Source organism: Anguilla rostrata, chromosome 2 (assembly GCF_018555375.3).
Source record: "Anguilla rostrata isolate EN2019 chromosome 2, ASM1855537v3, whole genome shotgun sequence".
NCBI classification, from domain to species: Eukaryota; Metazoa; Chordata; class Actinopteri; order Anguilliformes; family Anguillidae; genus Anguilla; species Anguilla rostrata.
In genome coordinates, this window is record NC_057934.1 from 38,818,021 (window position 1) to 38,838,048 (window position 20,028).

A 20,028-nucleotide genomic window follows, 5' to 3' on the forward strand; every position below is an offset into this window, starting at 1 on the left:
ATTATTGTTTTGTCTGTCTGTTGGTGTTTATTGTCTTTTTGGCCTGTTCATGGTCTATGAGGTCAAATAAACATTGCTTATTTGGGTGCTTCTGTCTCAATAATCTCTGGGTAATGTATGTGTGGTTGCCTTCCATATATCCATAGGTTATTTAAAAGAATCCTTTTACAGAGTGTGACAAAGGTAAGTGGATCAGTCTCAGAACACAGTGTAGCTAAGAGATTTATTTGACCCATACACATACCATTTATTTGGGGGAGAAGTCATACGTAACTATTTGTCTGAGAACCTTATTATTGGTTGACTCATTTGAGTGTAGATAAGACCTGTGTGATGTCAAGTTTGAATGTTAATTTAAAAGCTGCGCAGCGGCACTTTAAATGTTTCCCGTAATGGTGCGCAATACCGTGTACTTCCTAACATTCATTCTGTTTTCGTTTCAGAATTAAGATTATGTGGTATAAGACGATTCAATGCAATGTTTATCTGAGGATGCTACGCGGTAACGGTTTACTGTAAACTGTGGCACAACCTTGTTGCTTCATTGTAGGCTACACGTCCGAGTTAGGAGTTCGCCGCAAATCCTCAATTTTCTATCCCAAATATGGTCTAGGAATGTAGGTAGTGACGTCATCTGCCTGGGAAGCGAAGGACACAGAGGGAGGGGGAGTAACCGCAGTAATTCTACAACGCCTTCTCCGGTCTGTGGTCCTGATTGACATTGTGCAGGGAGGGAGAGGGAATCGTAAAGGAAAAAGAAAGAATACGCCCTTTTTATTTCCCTACTTTGCGGAGAGCGCAAGCTATGTAAAACTTCCTTGGTTTCAAACGCTGTCCAACGGTCGTTTTCCTATGTATCAAAGAGAATTATCAGGCTTACAATTGTAACCCTAATAAGGATTGATGTTGTTATACGCCTATTACCGCATCAAGACGAATAAACTGTAATTTGAAAATTACAATGGACGATTTAGGTATGTATAATAAATTTTCTTCCATGTTACTACCGTTTGAAACTATGCCTCCTCTCGCAAGTTAACGGACCCATTTTGGCTGGGAGAGGGAAAGGGAGGAAGGGGTGGAGTAACCCGATGGAAAAAGATACATTTTTACATTTATGAGAAAACCATTTTTGTTCTCAGTTATTTGATACATACATTTACTATGTTACTTTGCCTACGTAACTCAAACTTTAAAACCAGGGATTTCAAGGGAGGGAATTCATACATAGGAAGTAATAATCGGACTACTAGGGGATGAACCCCCCCCCCCCCCCATTTTTTATTGGGGGATGGGGGTTGAGGGAAACTACATTTTTATGGGCACACAAAAAACAACTAACCTTATTCAGTAGTTATACCTGGTTTTGAAAGTTTTGGCTGTGACATTAATGGTAATCAGTCTTATGTAATAAACTCGTACTTATATTCTGAAAGTTCTCCAACTGGGTATAGACAAATGAATGATTAGAAAGGCCAATAGCTCACCAGGTGAATTTGGTTAGTATAGAAAGGTTTATGCATAGATTGGTTTGTAGCCTGTCTTTTTTGTATGCTCCTATTTATTCTCTGCACTTATGTTAAAACTGCACTTACTATTTTTCATCATTTTCTACCTCAATATACTCTTAAATATACATATGTTGAGTATGATGAGTCAGAGCACAGTTTTATTGTGTTTTCTATTTCAAAAAGACAAATATGGAGTGACAATTTTGTGTTCATTCCACAAACTCACCCCTAAATTCACACCTCATTCTTGCCATCATATACAGAAGTACAGTTTTATGGATGCATGTATTTAATGACTTCCCGTATGCTGTTTAACTTCAACTGAAGAATGTTAATGCTTTCAAGTGCAACAGAATATGAATGTGTCGATGCATAGATCCTGTGTTTTGTAGAGAAAGAGAGAGTTTGGTTACTCATGGAACAGGGAAATGTGACTTTCATTAGTGTCCAAGGTTCTGTCTGTGTGGGTGTATGTGTTAAGGGTTAGTGAATGCAGCTTAACAGAGTTTATAAATAATGAGAATAAATGTCAATGTCTGATGGTTCAGGAGTGTGCATTTTTATGTCCTTTTTAGCCTTTTTAGTGAAATTGTTTGCATTCCTGCAAAGGTTTGGATGTTTGAAAGTTATTGCGAAGGAGCCAAATTAAACAGTTGCAGACACCTCTAAATATGGTCATAATTCCCATTGACAGAAAGTTCCCATCCTTATATGAACAGTGCACTTTGTGTGGTGTGTGTGCGTGTGTGTGAAAGGGAGCAAATGTTAACATCTGAGGTAATGTGAATCATTGTGGGTAGAAATACTTGTCCAATGATCGTAGCTCTACATAAGTCTGAAAGAGTATTTCTACACACAATGGACAAGGAAGCAACCAGTATCTAAAATTAGAAAAAAACGTGTGTTGAAAAGTTATGCACATAAACGCACGCTCGCTGTAGACAGCATTAAGTCTGACATTGATGCTTGTTTCCTGGAAAAATACACTGTGTTATTAACATGATCAAGATACAGTGAGTGACACTTGGTGTAGAATAGGAAGTCTCTATCAGTAGCCAGACACAATGTCTGTCCTTCCTGTCCTTCTTTATGCAGTACAACTTCCTGTATTGAACAGATACAATGTTTTTATTTTACAGTAATATAAACAATGTTACAGGTAATGAAAAAATGGAAACACTGATGTCAGGTAATTTATTTTGGATTCCGGCAGTCATTCCCTGCCTGTATGGCTTGTATGCATCATGGTGTAGAGGCACCTATAGCATCACCTGGAAAAATACAACACAAAGAGAAACTCTGCCAGCTCATACTTAGTTGATTATAAAATGATGTCTTGGTTGTTTCAGAACATCCTATAAATACTTGATTGGTTTCAGATCTGGTGGCTGAGAAGGCCATGACGTGGATTACGCAATATCATGTTCTGAAAACTACTGGGTGACTACATATGTTCTGTGGATTAGGACAGTGCCATCTTTAGAGACACGCCTCTCTATGGGAAAGTAAACATGAAGTGAAAATGATCATTCTGTCTCGTTAAGTGATGATTGATATTGCCTTGCCTTCCAAGGGTGTGAGTGCCCGAAAGCCATTACAACATTTAGCAGCCACTCTTAACCAGAGCAATTTGACCAGATTATATTTTTACATTTGTTCAGTTCAAACAACTGGGTATTTAATTGAAGGTATGCAGGTTAAGTACCTTGCTCAAGGTCACAACAGCAGAACACCATCAGGGAATGCAACCACAACCTTTGAGTTTCAAGCCCAGTTCCCTAACCAATATACTACACTGCCCCCTGTACCATTTAAATTTGGCCACATTATTATGGAACCATCAGAACCTTAACTCTTTTGTTTCTATTTTCTGTTCACTACCAGTATAATCCCAGTCCCTCAATTAACACTATAAGCACACAAGTAGATTGCTTCAGCTCCTTTCTTATTGTCTGCTTGTTTGTGTCTGTCACTTTTGCTTGAACCCTGCAGCTGGTTATACGCAACTTGAGATTTGTATATGCGTCTGTCTCCAATGTGATTTGTAGTCCCAAAAAATCCCCCACTGACCTGTCCTAATGTGAACCCCTGCATGCCTTTGAGCTGCAGTCAGTCCTTATTCTTTTTTATTCAATTGGCTTTACTGTGTCTTCTATTCTGCAGTTGGTTGGCTGGTGGCTTGCCTTGCCTGGGATTGGTCACTGAGTCTGTCTGTCTCTTTGTAGGATTGCCTGACCCTCCTTACTCCCCTCTCAGTCCTCGTATTGTTGTGTTTGGTATGTAATTGTCAGTGTGACTTTCAGTCCTTTCATCTTTGTTCCTTCATTCATCACTGCATATCCTTTCTTTGCTTTCTTATGTCCATATGTCTTTCTGTTTGAATTTTCAGTTTCTGTTGTATATGGTCCTCTTTACAATTCTATATTAATGTTAGTGTCCCACGAAACCTCCATTCTCTCTGCATTTAGTTTAAATGTTAATACAGTTGAACTGGGATTCTCAACCATAGTCAATGAAAGCCCCTTGTATACTGGCTTTCATACCAACCAATCTCTTAATTAATGGAAGTATTAAAACACAGGTATAAGTTGTATAATTTATCCAATACAGCATGTAACAGCTTTCAGAACTATTTGTCACAGAACACCACAGAAAATTAAAGCTGAGAATCTCAGAGATATCCAAAATCTGGAACCATGAATTATGGACTGACTGGTCACTTTTATGCAGTATGAAACCTGATGTAGCATGTGCCTTATCAAGCACTTCATCATAACTGATGCAAAACAGGCAAACATTAAACAATAAGGAGCCTCATCTGAATGGTGAAAACACAATATGTTATCAAAAATAGACAAAAGGGCACGTCTAAGCATAATTTCTAAAGAATATTATGTGGAAAACTAAAACATTTCTGATATAAAGAAGCGCCACAGCAAAATCTAACAGTGTGCAAGAAGTCAAACTAAGAGGGTTATGGAAAAGGAGATGTGTCATTCAGAAAGCTGATATTGCAAGAAAAACAATATTCAAATGAGATCCCAGTTACTGCTGCTTTAATTATTGATTCATCTAAACTAAGGTTTATAGCTCCAAATGAGAGTAACCAATTTAAAAGTAAGACAACGGTAATGGATGTAAGAATTTTTGTACATTTTTTCAAATTGCTTTTTTAATGTGTGTATTCTGATGTCACCTTCGATGTTACAAACATTTCAGAATTCTGAATTATCTCCATTGCCAATGTGATTGTATCTCAGAAGTTCTTCTGCATCTTGAGAGTGTACTTCAATTTCTCTTTTCATTCCTCCCTTCCTCCCCTCTCCTACACACTTCAAACTTGTTTCCCTGCAGATGCTCTCTTAGCTGATTTGGAGAACTCCACTTCTCCCCTGGCCAGACGTCCTGTCCTCCTCACTTCTGACCCCCCTGCTGCATCAGCGAGTCCCCCAGATCCTGGGCCCCCCAACGACCAGGACTCTATCCAGACTCGGCCACCACCCCCAGCCTACACCCCTCAACAAGTGAGTGCAAAATTGGATATGAGAGAGATGTTGTATTCTTATCCTAGCCTGGTGACTGGGGCACCTGCTGTGTGCTGGTTTTCATCCATGTTAGGTTCCTAATTAAGTTTGACTCAGTTGTGTGGAGTATTGTTGTTTATTTTAAAACAGTCATTTAAATCTGCTATTCATGTTAAAGTAATAATCTCGAAGATTTTCATTAAAATAAATGTCTTTTAAGTCACTATCTATCGCTGCATTGGGTAACACAATGGTGATTGAGCCTATTTTTATATTAATTTATACTATTATTATTATCATAATTCATGATTAAATAACTTGGTGTCTGTGGCGACATTCCCAGGAAAAAATCACAAGCGGCGCATAGTTAGTGACGCGTTTTTCATCACCCATCAGTGGTTGGTCCGCCAGAGAGGGTAGGCGGAACTAACGCAACAGGCTCGCTCTTCAACTCACTTGTGTGTGAGTGGCGTACTGTTTTTTCCGGTGTCTGCATGCGTTACAATAACAGAGAAAGGGGGGGTTGGGGGAGTTATGGAACCCTAAAAAGTTTTTGTGTAACATGAGAGATCATATTATTTGTTGATGTATATTTCGTATTACGTTTAATGACAATGTAACTTTACTAAATTACATAGCTATTTGCACAGCTAACGCTAGCTACCGGACCATGTCAAGAAAGACAACATTAGTTTAGACAACGTTGCGCACAGTATCCATCTCTCATATCAGGCAACGTTGCGTTAGTTAGCTAGCAAATTTAATTAACACAATCTAATGTCGGCTAACAATTAGAAAAAAAACGCTAGCTAACGCTACCGACCGGTACCGACCTTGCAAACCTTCTCTCGAATGCAATGCTACCTTGTTGCAACTTTGCAGTGTAGCTAACTTAAGGCCCGTTCAGATCAATGATTCGCAACGAGACTGGGTGCAACTTGCAAAATTCCAAGACGTCTGATTGTAAACGTTCTAAAACTGCACTTGGCGATTTGACAAGGACAGTCTTTTAAAACCTCAGGGCAGGCAACGACTCTGCTACTAGCCAGTTCACACCACTGCAATTTTCTCTGCAACATTCTAAAACCGTTTCGCCTCGTTGCAAATCATTGATCATTGAACTGGCCTTAACGTTACCGTTATTTACATTGCCATCGAGTTCATCAATATATTATAATGATCGGAATAAAGCCGGGGTATGTGGAGCAGAGCCGGGTCTGATTTCTGAAAACGTCATGCAGGAGAAAACTAAATAAAAGAATACGGCAGTATGGATTAGCATTATTATTTTATTACGCTTCCTCATATGTTCCTTCAGCCTTGATGCCCTTTTTGATGAAATCTCCTTTGTTTTTGTTTTATTCTTCTTGTTCTGATTGCTAATCTAACACCCAGCTCAGCTTTATTCTCGAACAGTTTTAGCTAGCAAAACCAGAAACACCAGGGGTAACATTTTGCAAGGCAGTTGTTTCAAAAATACCACACAACAATCATTCACGAAAAAGACTGCTTATTGTGCACGAGATACATAATTGCACGAGCCACAGCGAATCCCGCATATTCTTCTCTGCAGTGTAAAGATGTTCATACCAGGCAAAAGGTGGAAAAAGAACGTTTGCAGAAATTGATCATCACTAATTCTACCCCAGGTTTGCTACGGCATTTTAACCCGGCTCGGCAGTGTAAAGACATCTTGAGTTAGCCTAATGTTAGGCAACGAATGAGTATGTACATAACGTTACTTTTATAACAACCGTTTTTTATTCAGTAAATAGTAAGTGTTATAGTTGGCGTGCCAACTGACTGACGTCACACAGGTGACACTGGTTGGACCCGGTTGGATCTATGGGAAGTGAGGTCCAAAAACACACCTGCAATTACCGCTTCTCGCCATTGGCACCGCCATAGAGAACGAAACTGAAATCTTCGAGATTGTCACTTTAAGTAGTTAGTGTCCCTTTAGATATACACTTAAATGCAAAAGTATTTGAGCAGTGACACCATTTTTGTTGTTTTGACTCTGTACAGTGCATTGTATTTGAAATAAAACAATGAATATGAGGTTAAAGTGCAGACTGTCAGCTGTACTTTGAGGATATTTACATCCACATCAAGTGATCCATGTGGGAATTATAGCCCTTTTTATATGTAGTCCCCTCGTTTTAGGGGAGCAAAAGTAATTGGACAATTGGCTACTCAGCTGTTTCTTGGTCAGCTGTGTGTCTTGGAATCATTAAGTACATGCACTAGAAAGAAATCAAAAGGCCTAGAATGATTCTAGGTTTGGAATTTACAACTTACTTTGCTGCTGTTGTCTTTCAACATGAGGACCAAGTAAGCGTTGATGCTTGTAAAGCAGGTCATCATGATTTTGAAAAATCTGAATAAATCAATCAGAGACATAGCCAAAACATTGGGCGTGTCAAAAGAAACTGTTTGATACATTGTTAGGAAGCAAGAACGCATTGATGAGCTCAGCAATATCAAACAACCTGCTAGAACATGTACGACCACTGTAGTGGATGACCAAAGAATACTTTTAATTGTGAGGAAAAGCCCCTTTTCAGCTGTTGAACAGATTAAGAACGCTCTTCAGGATATAGGAGTAGATATCATAAAACGACCATACTAAAGCAACAAAGGAGTTTTTCAAAGCCAAAAACTGGAAAATTCTTGCCTGACCAAGTCATTCACCTGATCTGAACCCACTTGAAAATGCGTTTCATATGCTGAAGATAAAACTTGCAGTACAGGCCTGACAGAGCATCACCAGAGATGATACACAGCACCTGGTGATGTCTACGAGTCACAGACTTCAAGCAGTCATTGAATGCAAAGGATATGTGGCAAAGTACTAAACATGAATACTTTCATTTTCATAACGTTAGTATGTCCCAAACATTATGGTGCCCTAAAGTGGGGGGGGGGGGGGGGGGCTATGGGGGGCTATGTATAAAAAGTGCATGGTCAAACCAAAGTGTATAAAATACTCTTTAAAAAAAGCTGAGAATGTGCATTTTATCCATATGTGAATTGTTAGATTACACATTTCAAAATGTTGAGCACAGAGCCAAATAAAGAAAAATGATGCCTTTGTCCCAAACATTATGGAGCTCACTGTATATTTGATTGATCTGGTTTGTCATTTATCCTGTCTTCTCTCTCCATCTTCCTATTTGCCCCGTTTCTCTCTCTGTGTAGACTGTATCTGCTGCAATGAAATCCAATGGCTCCCAGAACCCCGACACTGACAAACTGTACAGGTAGCACCTGTCGGCATTATTCTGCTCTTGTTGATTCTATGGGAATTTCTGAAACTAAACAAGTGTGTGTAGACCAATGGGCCTCCATGTAACGCTCCACTGATGCTGTAACTGCACTGCATCACAGAGTACTCTCATCTGTTTGTCTTCATCTGTATATGTTGGTGGTGCCTGTGTTAGATTGTGTATCTCTCTGTACCTTGCATTAACTTCCTCTTTCAGTACAGTGGAATTGACAGCAGTGTTTTGTCTGTCAACTTACACAGTGCAGTATTAAACCTCTTTTTCTCAGTTTGGAATACAGTAGTAACATCCTTTCTTTCCTCTTTCTCTCTCTCAGTACAGTGTGCAAGCCCCGCTCACCTCGCTCCCCTGACCCTCCCCCGGCCTTCTCCTCCTCTTCTGTTTTAGGGGGCGGGCTTAGTGAGCTGGACCACTTACTGCAAGAGCTCAATGCCACCCAATTTAACATCACAGGTTAGGGCTGGACTGTGTGGGTCTGAACTGTTGCGTGGTGTGTCTTCTGTCTGTAAATCTCTGGATTCTAACTTTCCGTTTCAATTATGTTTTACTGCATGTGGCATGTCTGTTACTGGAGATATATATTTTTATGTATGTACTGAGTGCTCTGTGTTATGTATAGCCATGAATATTGATATATATTTTTTCTGTGTGCACTACCTGCTTATGCAAGTAGATGTCTGTCCATCACAGTTTTGCAAATGTATTCCTCAATCCCTGTCTGTCAGATGAGATTCTTGCTCAGTTTCCCACCAGTAAAAACGATGAAGGGGAGAAACTGAAGGAATTCCAGGGCTCTAGGGGTCGCGAGGAGACAGGCGGCAAAGACAAGGCAGCATCCCCCTCCACCACCTCTGGGTACAGCAGTCTGAGTGCACTATGCATAATTGTATGAACTGAACATCCACGACCAGTGTTATTCAGTACGATTGTTTTAGTCAAAATATATGCGTTGTATTAACCCTATCCCTCAGTGTGAGTATAAATATATAGTGCTTGGCCTCCCAGTGAGTACGCTTAATGCAACCTCTCTTTCTTAGCTCAGGGAAGCCTTCAGCCACCTCAGCTACTCTGGAGTTAGACAAACTCATGGCATCCCTCTCAGACTTCAGAGTCCAGAGCTCAGTGAGTTCCCTTCCCTCTGGCTGGAAGTATTTTTCTCTTCATAGGTCTTTTTATCCCTTCTATTTTAACTGCCTTTCTAAATCACTTTTTCTACACGCAAGAACTATCTCTTGCCGTACTGTCTTTTTCAGACTACCACCAGGTCAGATTTAAACCAAAAATCTAAATTTGTTGAGTTGCAATGGTTGTGATCTTTCGCATTGTCTCTGACATGGTCAAGCACACTGATGAAGGCAGTTGCCATGATGTTTGTGCATTCATTGGTCACAAATAAGTATGAAAATTTTTTTTTAAAGTAGACTGTTTCAGGTATTCTAGTAAGTGCTGTCGGATGCTTCCATTTAGAGTGCAGTCCATAAGTATTTGGACATAACTTTTGTTGTTTTGGCTCCAGACATTGTATTCCAGCACAATTGAATTGAAATGAGATCAAGGTGTAGACTGTCAGCTCTAATGTGAGGGTATTTACATCCATATTTGGTGATCTGTGTAGCAATTACATCCCTTTTAATGCATATCCCCCCAATTTAGGGTGCCAAAAGCAATTGGACAAATTAACATAATCTGAAATAAAGTTGTTGCATTTAGTAGTTGGTTGCAAATCCTTTTAATTCAATGACTGCCTGAAGTCTGCAACTCATAGACATCACCAGATGCTGGGTATCACCCCTGGTGGTGCTCTGGCAGGCCTGTACTGCAGCCATCTTCAATTTCTGTTTGCTCCTGGGGTATTTTGCCTTTGTCTTCTCTTCAGCAAGAAAAACGAATGTTCATTTGAATTCAGGACAAGTAATTGACTTAGTCATAAAAAGACTTTTCACTTTTTGCCCTTGATATACTCCTTGGTTGCTTTAGCAGTATGTTTGGCCTCAAAACTCATTGGATGGCACTTCACCTTGCAGCAGGACTATGACCCCAAATATACTGCTGAAGCAACTGCTAAAGGAGTTTTTCTGGACTAAAAAGTGAAATGATCTTGACCGGCAAAGCCTGACCTGATCTGAATCAAACTAAATATGCATTTCACTTGCTGAAGACAAGACATAAGACAAAAGGCCCCTGATACAAACACAGAAATGGAGATAGATGCTGTACAGGGCTGGCAGAGCATCACCAGGGAAGGTACCCAGTGTCTAGTGATGTCTATGGGTTGCAGACTTCAAGCAGTCATCGAATGCAAAGTACTCGCAACCAAGTACTAAATGGATGTAAATATGCTCTAATTAAAGGTGACAGTCTGCACTTTAACCTCATATTTATTGTTTCATTTCAAATCCAATGTGCTGGAGTACAGAGGCAAAACAACAAAAATAGTGTCACTGTCCAAATATTTATGGACTGCACTGTATGCGCATTTTTGGGATTCAGCAAAATCTTTCTTGTATGTAAAATTTAGTAGTATGGTGACACAAAACACTACTGGCAGAGCAATATTACAAATGGTAAAGAAGTATATTGACATCAACAAAAATGTCCATCTCTCTGCATTTTATATTCTTTTGTGACTTTTGCTGTCACATTGAGTGAAGCAATCCTGATGTTTATAGGTCTACCTGATATATATGCCTGTTCATGAATCTAAAAAAACACAATGCATTGCATATTCCATTTATTGAAACACCTTTTGCATAAATCTGACTCCAATTTATGTTTTATGCTTCTCTGACTAGCCGGCTCCTCCTGTCAGTCAGCCAGTGGTTACGTCGCCGCGGCAGCAAGCCCCACCTCCACAGGCCTCTTCTGGTGGCTCCTTGGATAGCATGCTGGGGCTCCTCCAATCTGATCTGAGCAGACAGGGAGTTCCCACCTCCTCCAAGGGAAACTGCTCTGCCTGTCAGAAGCCAGTAGTTGGGCAGGTAGTGAACTATGTTGTGTGTAAACACCAATGATATGTGGCATTTGTCTCTGAAGTGTGCCCACATAAACTGTGTTCAGCACTGATAACATGAATTGGAAGAAGTGAAGTGAATGTGTATAAGTGTGAATTTCACCCTTGGGTCAGTTTCACAAGGTGAGCAACATCTGGCTGACATGGTGCAGGAGAGCAGTATAACTTGTTTTCCTCATTCTGAATCCATGCAGGTCTTTTTAGTGTGATACTCCATTCTGATGTCTGCTGTTTATTAGTATTTTTTTGTGTGTGTGAAAATATCATTTTCACCCTAAGTTCCCAGTTATAGAAATGGCTTCCATTAGTTTGGGAGAGTGGAAATCGGCATGTGTGTCTTCTAAAATGCATGTTGTCAGTAGCTGCTGTGTTCTCCTCCAGGTGTCCCAGCAGACTGTCCAACAGAAACAGTCTAATCCAGGCATACTGTAGATGCTTGATTGCCTAGGGGAGTTGCTATGGATTGATTAGGCTGGGAGAACTCTGCTAACTAGAACTTTAGGCAACATTATGGCCAATTATTCATCATTGAAATACTAACCACCGGCAGCACTGGCACAATCTGGATTTGATTCAAATCATGTAGCACATCACTGTGCTATGCTCAAGAGCCTCAACTCTTTATGCTACTCAGGTGGCCCTACTGTTAGCTTATTAAAACACAGAACTTTGATGACAGGAAAGGTATAGGTGCAGCATAGCAGCATGGTGCTGCCTCGTAGCAAGTACTGTTATGTATAATTGGCTTTACATAAATGCACAATGCATACACTGGACATACCTGAAGCCAAACTTATCATAGGCTGATAAAATTCAGATTAGAATGCCACATATACAGTGAGCTCCATCATGTTTGGGACAAAGACATATTTTTTCTTGATTTGGCTCTGTACTCCACAATTTTAGATTTGCAATCAAACATGTGGTTAATGTAGCACGTTGTCAGCTTTTATTTAATGATATTTTTAATACACTTCGTTTTCACCATGTAGAAATGATAGTTCTTTTCATTGTCAAACTATATTTTGTGAATGAATTACTTTCATTTCAGACCAGGAATATTTAAACTTGTATGCTTTTAAAAATGAATTCCTAATGAATCTGTTTGGTTTGCTTAGCTATATATAGATAGGAAAATTAAGAAAAATTATGTTGGTTTCACATTGTACCTGAACACTTGGTGTTGAGGTAATGAATCTCTCCTCCCCTCATGTCTAGGTGGTCACTGCTCTGGGTCGAGTGTGGCACCCAGAGCACTTTGTGTGCACTGAGTGTGAGGCTGAGCTTGGAAACCAGAACTTCTTTGAGAAGGATGGAAGACCGTACTGCGAGTCAGACTACTTCTCCCTGTACTCCCCACACTGTGCCCAATGCAACAAGCCCATTCTCAACGTGAGTCAGTGCGCCTTCTTCAGTACTTGTGTGTTTTTACCTGAGTCTGTTAAAACATGTTCATATGTAAGTATGGCAGCATGTGGAACAATGTATAGTACACGTTTTTTGTCAATTTTCCTTCTCTTTCACTCAGTCCAATAAGTATGCACAGTATCCAACTACCTGTCAGTTAGCCCACTGCAGTATGTATGACCGTTTTAAGTATCGCTGTTCTAAGATCCCATCTCTCTTTCCCTTGTAGAAAATGGTCACTGCCCTGGACAAGAATTGGCACCCAGAGTGTTTTTCCTGTGTAAAGTGTGGGCGGGCCTTTGGAGAGGAAGGTGAGAACACTTCCTGTTTGAGCCATAGAATGCTGACTACTGCCTGGCAGACACTTAAGCTCCATTGTTTCACACAGTTCAGCATCCACCAGCCAGTCTGTTCGCATCCATATATTGATAGTGCTGTATAATATTCCAGTGCTTAGATAGATCCTGTATCTCTATGAATATTATTTTGTTACAGTGCCAACCTGGATGAGCACTTAACTGTGCGTAGTGGCAAGAGTGGCTAGGAGAAGCATGTGTGTCTTGCATTTAATACCTGCTGATTTGGTTTATATATTACTTACTGACATATTGTCTGATATATTGTTACATTGTATATTGTGTAGAGTTGATCACAGCTTTCACATGAGCATTTCTGTTCCAAGGCTTCCATGACCGTGAGGGACAGCAATACTGTCAGCAGTGCTTCCTCTCCCTGTTTGCCTCCCGCTGCCAAGGGTGTTCCCAGCCAATCCTGGAGAACTACATCTCCGCCCTTAACTCCCTCTGGCACCCACAGTGCTTTGTCTGCAGAGTGAGTCAGTGTCTATGACCGTGTATGCATTTATTGATTGGGTTCATATCTGTGTTTATAACAGAGTATGTGGTTCCCATTCTCTGCCTCTGGATTCCCCTCGTCTTAATTGCACAGGGAATGTAGTTATTCATGTGTGAGGTCTAGAACTTTTTACTGGTCTTAACCACTTCTAATCGGCCCTTTTGTTGCAGGAGTGCTACACACCTTTTGTGAATGGAAGTTTCTTTGAACATGAAGGCCAGCCACTGTGTGAGGCGCACTACCATCAGTCCAGGGGCAGCGTGTGCCACGCCTGCCAGCAGCCCATCCTAGGCCGCTGTGTCACCGCCATGGGCGCCAAGTTCCACCCCCATCACCTTGTCTGCCACTTTTGCCTGAAGCCCCTCAGCAAAGGCTGTTTCAAGGAGCAGGAAAACAAGCCATACTGTCACACCTGCTTCATCAAACTCTTTGGATAAGACAGTGGTTCCCAAAGGGGGGTGGAGGGGTCCCGGTGAGGGTTGAAGGAAAAAGGCCCAGGGCATGTTTGTGGGTCTGTGTCATGGTGGGGGGAGGGGAGGGGAGGGGGGGGGGGGGCTTTAAGAAATTTCCTATTACCAAAGGGGGGCCTTACTGAAAAGGTTTGGGAACCACTGAGCTGAGGAATGAGGGACAGATCCTCAAACTGTTCTTCAAAATGGAGGAGGGAGTCATAGACAGCCTGCTTACAGTATGCTATATACCTTCTTAAGTATTCCAAGTGTAGGTACACACAGAGAAATGGGCAATATGGATGGAAGGACTTAGACAGTAATGTAAGGGGAGCAGAACTAGTGGAGTAGGGAGGATTCATGACAGTGAACGGAGGGTATAATGGATTCTTTTACAAATACAAGTGCCAAAAAAGTATACCAAAAGAAAGGGACTTGCAAAGGGAATGCAAAAAAGTGAGATCAGGTACATCTGAAGTTAACACATAGACTGGACAGTTGAGTTAAGAAGGCAAGTAGTGCTACCTGACAGACAGTTCTTTTCAACTGTACATTTCATCTCCTCAAACACATTCTCTGTCCTGTTGAGTTTTAATGCACTGTGGAGTAGCATACCCTTAATTTCTCTTTCTCGCAAATGTATGATTTATACAGAACATGTAAGGAACAAGATGAATGGTGTGTTTCAAACCAATATTTAAAATATTTATATTGATGTCAGTAGGTATGAATATGATTGCTTTGATGACCATTTGTTTATTATGTCCATTTCCTATTCCTGTTGGGGATTTAGGTGCTTGTGTCTGCATATGTACCACAACCATACATATATATATATATATATATGCTTTGCTTTGCAATTAAAGCTATTGTCACTTATTACTGCATTCATTTTCAATAACTTTTCCTGTTTGTGTCTTTTTTGAAAGAATAAGACCTGTGAGACTTAAGATTTATTTAAGAAATATGTTGTATGCTCTAATGTAAAAAGCCATATGCTGGTAAAAAAAAGAAAGGCGGCGGCTTAAAGCTAAGACGTTTAAGACACATTTAAAGCCATATTGTACTTTTTTACCCTGCCAAAGATTTTAAAGTGAAGATCTAGTCTATTTTACGCTTACACTGTGCAGCAGTCCTATCAAAGAATATTATCATTATTTTGGTTGTGATTGTCTATCCTTTTTGACCAAAGATGAATAAACTATGTTACCTTTCACTTTATTGCTGTGTAGACTGGGTTTCATTTTTCTATAAATTAACTGTTTGGGAATACCCAAGACAAATCGGTCAAACAATCAAAATGTGATAGAATAACACTAGTGTGAAATTGCAAGGCATACAATGCTGGGATAGTGTGTACTAAAAAAAATCTAAGAATAAGGCATTCCTGTAAAAACATGACTTTATTTCTCAGATTTTACAAACCAACATTAAGCAGTCAGTAGGTAAAGTCAGCTCACAGTCTACTATGCAGTAGCTACTGTACAGAGTGAATGATAAGCCGGACAAGTGGCAACACTGAGCTCAGTGATGAGACTTCTCATAGCCAGTGGGGAGTGCGTTGGTGTGGGGGTTGTGGAAAAGACTGTGATTGCCATCTCCCCATGGGAAGGGCTGTATGAATGAGGAAAAGAAAGGTTTTATTAGTTAAGACTAATATGCAGCAATATAGCCCTTTCATGCTCTATACTATGTACTCTCTCAATTCCAGGTGTATTGTAGGTAGCAGATCTGCAGGCACAGGTTCATTCAGTATAAAAACAACACAGAGGGGCTGAATGCTAATACCAACCAATAGCACTCACAAGAAACTCTAGAACAAGTATCTATGATACTCCTATCCAGTTCCATATCATTTTACAAAAAAAAAAAAACAAAAAAAAAAATACACAAGTAAAATATAATTCTATATTGTGATAAATAAACCACGTGTAAACATACTGACGTGACTCTGTTCATATCCTGTACATGGATTACCTTGGTGCGGATGCGGAGGTGAGGGTAGGGTACGAACTCGTGGACTGAACCGTGACTGCCGTGCTGCATCTTCATCCAGGCGTTCACCATGCAGACAGCCACGCCAGGCAGCGCCACCACAAAGGACAGAATCTTCCAGGTCTTCGCTGTTGTGAGAGATAATGCCCAAAACAGCCCATTTATGTGTAGGTGTAACTGAAGCACATTAAACAAAGCAGACCTTGACAGAGAAAGGGTTAATCCTCTACCAATCTGGCTGGTTGCACAGGGTGCAGCAGTGCATAAACACCCCACTAAGGACGAGAGACGATGCCAACTTTCATACACTTCAGTCAATGATAAATCCGGGCTTCATAAGCAAAACACAGAGGTATGCAGAAATGACGCAAAGAAAAAGAGAAAACCACAGCAGAAATGGTCACAACGTTGTAATGAAAACTCAGACAGACCTCCACCCCCATGGCCAGCATGGGCCCCCTCGGCAGCTGAAGCAAAGGCCCGGCGGGCCAAAGTTGCTGTGGAAACCAGAGCCATTTTCCTTGAATGTAGAAAAAAAGATAAGCTTATAATATAATGTTACAAAAACATGAATAATTGCATTTATCTAGCACCTTTCATCTCATGCTCTTAAAGCACTGATGAATGTGAGAAACTCTCCTCAACCACCACAACCAATGTGTAGCACTCACCTGGGTGATATACAGCAGACATTTTACATGATACATCAGCTATCACAATGTTAACAGTCACTTAGCACAATACATAGTAATTGGAACAGAAGTGGCTCCACATCGCATGGCATCATAGCCACTTACATGAATAATGTTGATCTGACCACAGGCATAAAATAATTCTTTTTTTAAAAACAGAACACAAACCCATAAAAAATTTAGATACTCAGAATTCATAAACATGCATCATGAAAACCATTATGTTCAGCTAAACATTACCTGGAGTTTTCAAGAAAAGTCAACGAACATTTGGATAGACCAAGGAAAATGGACTTTATTATACAGTATGGGTGAATTTGTGTCTTTATCCAAACATTTTTATCATAATGCACTTAAATACTTACAATACTTCCACCCTTTTACATTTTCTTGCATTGACTTGCAAAGGTATTTGGCTCCACTATCTTTAGTCAGACCAACATTATTCATCTTTAATTTACCCATTGCAATTTACTGCAACAATATAGTGTATGAAGTAATTTAATTTATTAAACTAGACCTACAATAATCAACAATGACAAATTAAAGGTAAATATTTCTTGTCTGTATTGCTTTCAAACTGTCGATAAACAACACAGACAACCTAAGCACAGTTTCAAGCCCGAAAGACAAATGAACATAATTGTCCACACAGACTACCCATCTGAATTAAGTTTCAAATTAAAACACTTAACAGTTTAAACCAAGTCAACACCAACCTCTATCCAATCTTATTTTTGGGCCTTTGTATATTCTTTGAAGTTTGTCTGTATGTCTCCAGGTTTTCTCTCGTTCTTCACCTCAGTCTGTTTGTCCTTCAAACCTTTCTGGACTGAACGGCAATGCTCCTCCCCACTAAAATCTGTCTGTCAGCCAAGAAACTTGCAGTTTATATTTGGTTTCAGTGCATGGTCAAACACAACTGAGAAGGAGACAGAGGGGAAAGGCAGTGAGAGGGAGAGGGAGAGATGGGAGAGAGTGAACCTGTTACTTGTGTGCATTTGTCTGACTACAACAGGCACAGATGGCTAATATATAAGGCTAGTATATACAATTATTCTCAGTTCTTTTATTAATATTGGAGAAAGTAAAATGTGTAACCATTAAAGTGACAGTACAATTTCTGGGTTTAAAGGGGAATTTCACTTTATAACACTTCTGGGGTCATTTTCACACCTACCCGGGCTTTTGTGTGCACCCCAGACAGTTTTTAGGTTGCTTGCTTCAATATTTAGATATTTGATAACCGTGTAGGCAACCCCCCCCCCCCCCCCCCCCATCCATCCAATAGAAGCCCATTCAACATACTCCACAAACTCCACAGGTATCAAATATCTAAATATTGAAGCAAGCAACCTAAAAACTGTCTGGGGTACACACAAAAGCCTGGGTAAGCGTGAAAATGACGAAAATGATTGGCCCTGACAGGCATGGACTGACTGATATTTTAGATATTCAGAGACATTTCTGACAACCTGCCAGCTTTGGCTGGTATTGGGGCATTTAAGATTTTGGTTCGCAAGCAAGAACGTACTCTATAGGTAACTCAAAACTATGTATTACGAAATTCTATTTTGTTAAAACCTATATTTAATATGAGTTCTTATTGGAAGTATTTTGAATTGTGCATACAACCTCTGAAGGAAATAAATGAAACAGATATTTAGTTTATAATTATGAATAAACACAATCAAGTTCATCTGTCCACAAATTTGCTGTGCAAACTGGACTTTGAGTTGCATATTTTCTTGCTTTAGATCACATACTTCACGGTTGTCATAAACTTCTAGAAGTCTCTGAAATATTATTTACTGACCATAAAATGGTCAAAAGACTAACAGGGCGTGAATTAAGTCATTTTAATGGAAAGGACACTTTGCCCTTCGCAAATGCTAAATTTAATCGGGCACCAAACCAAAGGCTGTAAAGCCAAATTAAAATTTGACGAAGACATTAAGTCCAAAAAGAACTCTGCAAAAGAACGTATCCCATCACACGAGAAAGGAGTATACAACTTTGTGTTAACCTATTTATTTGTACAACAGAAAATAAGGTAGGTAGTTGTGCTACATGTGTTCAGATTGTTGAAACTATTCATTCATTCCATAAAACAAAAAGAACCAGATAAAATAAGATATCAGAAACAGATAAGATTCATAAATAATTCATAGAACCTTAGTTGATCACAACAAACCTGCAGATCGTATAAAACTGTGCGCCTTTACTGTGGATTTATTGCGAGAAAACCACACTTAAAAACACAAATACGAAAACGTAAAGGCTATAGGATCGGAGAAAATTCAAATCTCAATCCCCTTTCCAATCCTTGAACAAATGCAAACCAATTATTCATGAACCTCCCATTCCTCATCCTAAGAAAAAAAGAGGCCTCCAGAGGGCACAACGGTAGACCATATTTTAAGGCTTGACGCAAATGGCTGTACAGCTAGTTATTTTTAAAATTTATGCATTTAAACAAATTCAGGGCATCATTGTAACAATTATTTCAAATATTAACGGTAAGTAACCAAAGAGGACTGACCCATAACTAGCTGCCAATTTTAAATTCACTGCGCGTTGTGATTTAATTGAATATTTGTTTTTTAAATAGAAAAATAGTTCTTCAGCACACCGATATGAAATTTAGTTAAGCGTCTGTAAGTTAACGTTGGGCCCACTGTGTCTAGTTTACACTTATATAAATCAACATTCACAACGGCAAGACGTAAGAATAGGTAATTCTGACATATAACTAGTCTAGCTAATAATATAGCCTCGACGTGATCCATTCGTAGACTAACGATCGTTAGCTATCGATAGACGCCAAATTTACGTAGCGAACTAGTCTAGCAAGAGCTAGATGATTCACTGAGTAAACTTATCAGACATGGTATAAAATGGTCCATCATGGCGTATTTTCATTTCGTTTTATTTTTAAAACCAGTTTACTGAGTCATACAGCTGGCGGTGTACCTTCCTGAAGGCCTGAATGCCGTACGGCCCTCTGGCAGAAATGGCCAGTGACAATAACTGACGTCCCATTTTCAAAAAATTCGCAGTTTCTTGTTCCAAACCAATCAGATCACCCAGTTTTGCTACTCTCCCGCCATTTTCAGTAGAAGTACATATGTCACAGACCAGGCTTACCAGATGGATAAAAAAATAAGTAACTCAGATTCAAGTAGAAGTAGTATAAATCTTAAAATTCTTTAAAAATCGACATCGAAGTCTACGTCTGTGCTATGATTCATTATGGCAACACTTCACATATTAGTTAAATGCAGCACACTGATCTTTG

At 39.8% G+C, this 20,028-nt stretch overlaps 2 protein-coding genes across 7 annotated transcripts; one reads left to right on the plus strand and one right to left on the minus strand.

The window, feature by feature from the left end:
• Positions 1-703: 703 nt before the first annotated feature.
• Positions 704-15,264, plus strand: LOC135249201 (transforming growth factor beta-1-induced transcript 1 protein-like). Of its 2 annotated transcripts, XM_064324579.1 has the most exons (12): positions 704-974; positions 3,737-3,787; positions 4,866-5,035; positions 8,237-8,298; positions 8,639-8,775; positions 9,048-9,177; positions 9,360-9,444; positions 11,115-11,300; positions 12,551-12,724; positions 12,969-13,050; positions 13,422-13,570; positions 13,765-15,264. In XM_064324579.1, the coding sequence occupies exons 1-12, from the start codon at positions 962-964 to the stop codon at positions 14,029-14,031; spliced, it is 1,506 nt and encodes a 501-aa protein (XP_064180649.1). In that variant the 5' UTR covers positions 704-961; the 3' UTR covers positions 14,032-15,264. The 2 variants fall into 2 exon arrangements, with proteins under 2 accessions (XP_064180649.1, XP_064180650.1); XM_064324580.1 differs by lacking the exon at positions 3,737-3,787 and having other exon boundaries at positions 706-974.
• A 163-nt stretch (positions 15,265-15,427) lies between these two features.
• Positions 15,428-20,017, minus strand: LOC135249246 (cytochrome c oxidase subunit 6A, mitochondrial-like). 5 transcript variants are annotated; one of them, XM_064324685.1, is made up of 5 exons: positions 19,878-20,017; positions 17,450-17,592; positions 16,470-16,558; positions 16,021-16,166; positions 15,428-15,657 (listed from the first exon to the last, which is right to left on the minus strand). In XM_064324685.1, the coding sequence occupies exons 3-5, from the start codon at positions 16,552-16,554 to the stop codon at positions 15,568-15,570; spliced, it is 321 nt and encodes a 106-aa protein (XP_064180755.1). In that variant the 5' UTR covers positions 16,555-16,558; positions 17,450-17,592; positions 19,878-20,017; the 3' UTR covers positions 15,428-15,567. The 5 variants fall into 5 exon arrangements, with proteins under 5 accessions (XP_064180755.1, XP_064180753.1, XP_064180751.1 ...); XM_064324683.1 differs by having other exon boundaries at positions 17,450-17,596; XM_064324681.1 differs by having other exon boundaries at positions 17,450-17,652.
• Positions 20,018-20,028: the final 11 nt, after the last annotated feature.

Coding starts and splice junctions, on each gene's coding strand:
- LOC135249201 (XM_064324579.1), top strand. Junction 8,299..8,638: donor GACACTGACAAACTGTACAG/GTAGCACCTGTC, acceptor TCTCTCTCTCAG/TACAGTGTGCAAGCCCCGCT. Junction 11,301..12,550: donor AGAAGCCAGTAGTTGGGCAG/GTAGTGAACTAT, acceptor CCTCATGTCTAG/GTGGTCACTGCTCTGGGTCG.
- LOC135249246 (XM_064324685.1), bottom strand. CDS start 16,554: ATGGCTCTGGTTTCCACAGCAACTTTGGCCCGCCGGGCCTTTGCTTCA. Junction 16,167..16,469: donor TGCTGGCCATGGGGGTGGAG/GTCTGTCTGAGT, acceptor CTCTCACAACAG/CGAAGACCTGGAAGATTCTG. Junction 15,658..16,020: donor ACCTCCGCATCCGCACCAAG/GTAATCCATGTA, acceptor TCATTCATACAG/CCCTTCCCATGGGGAGATGG.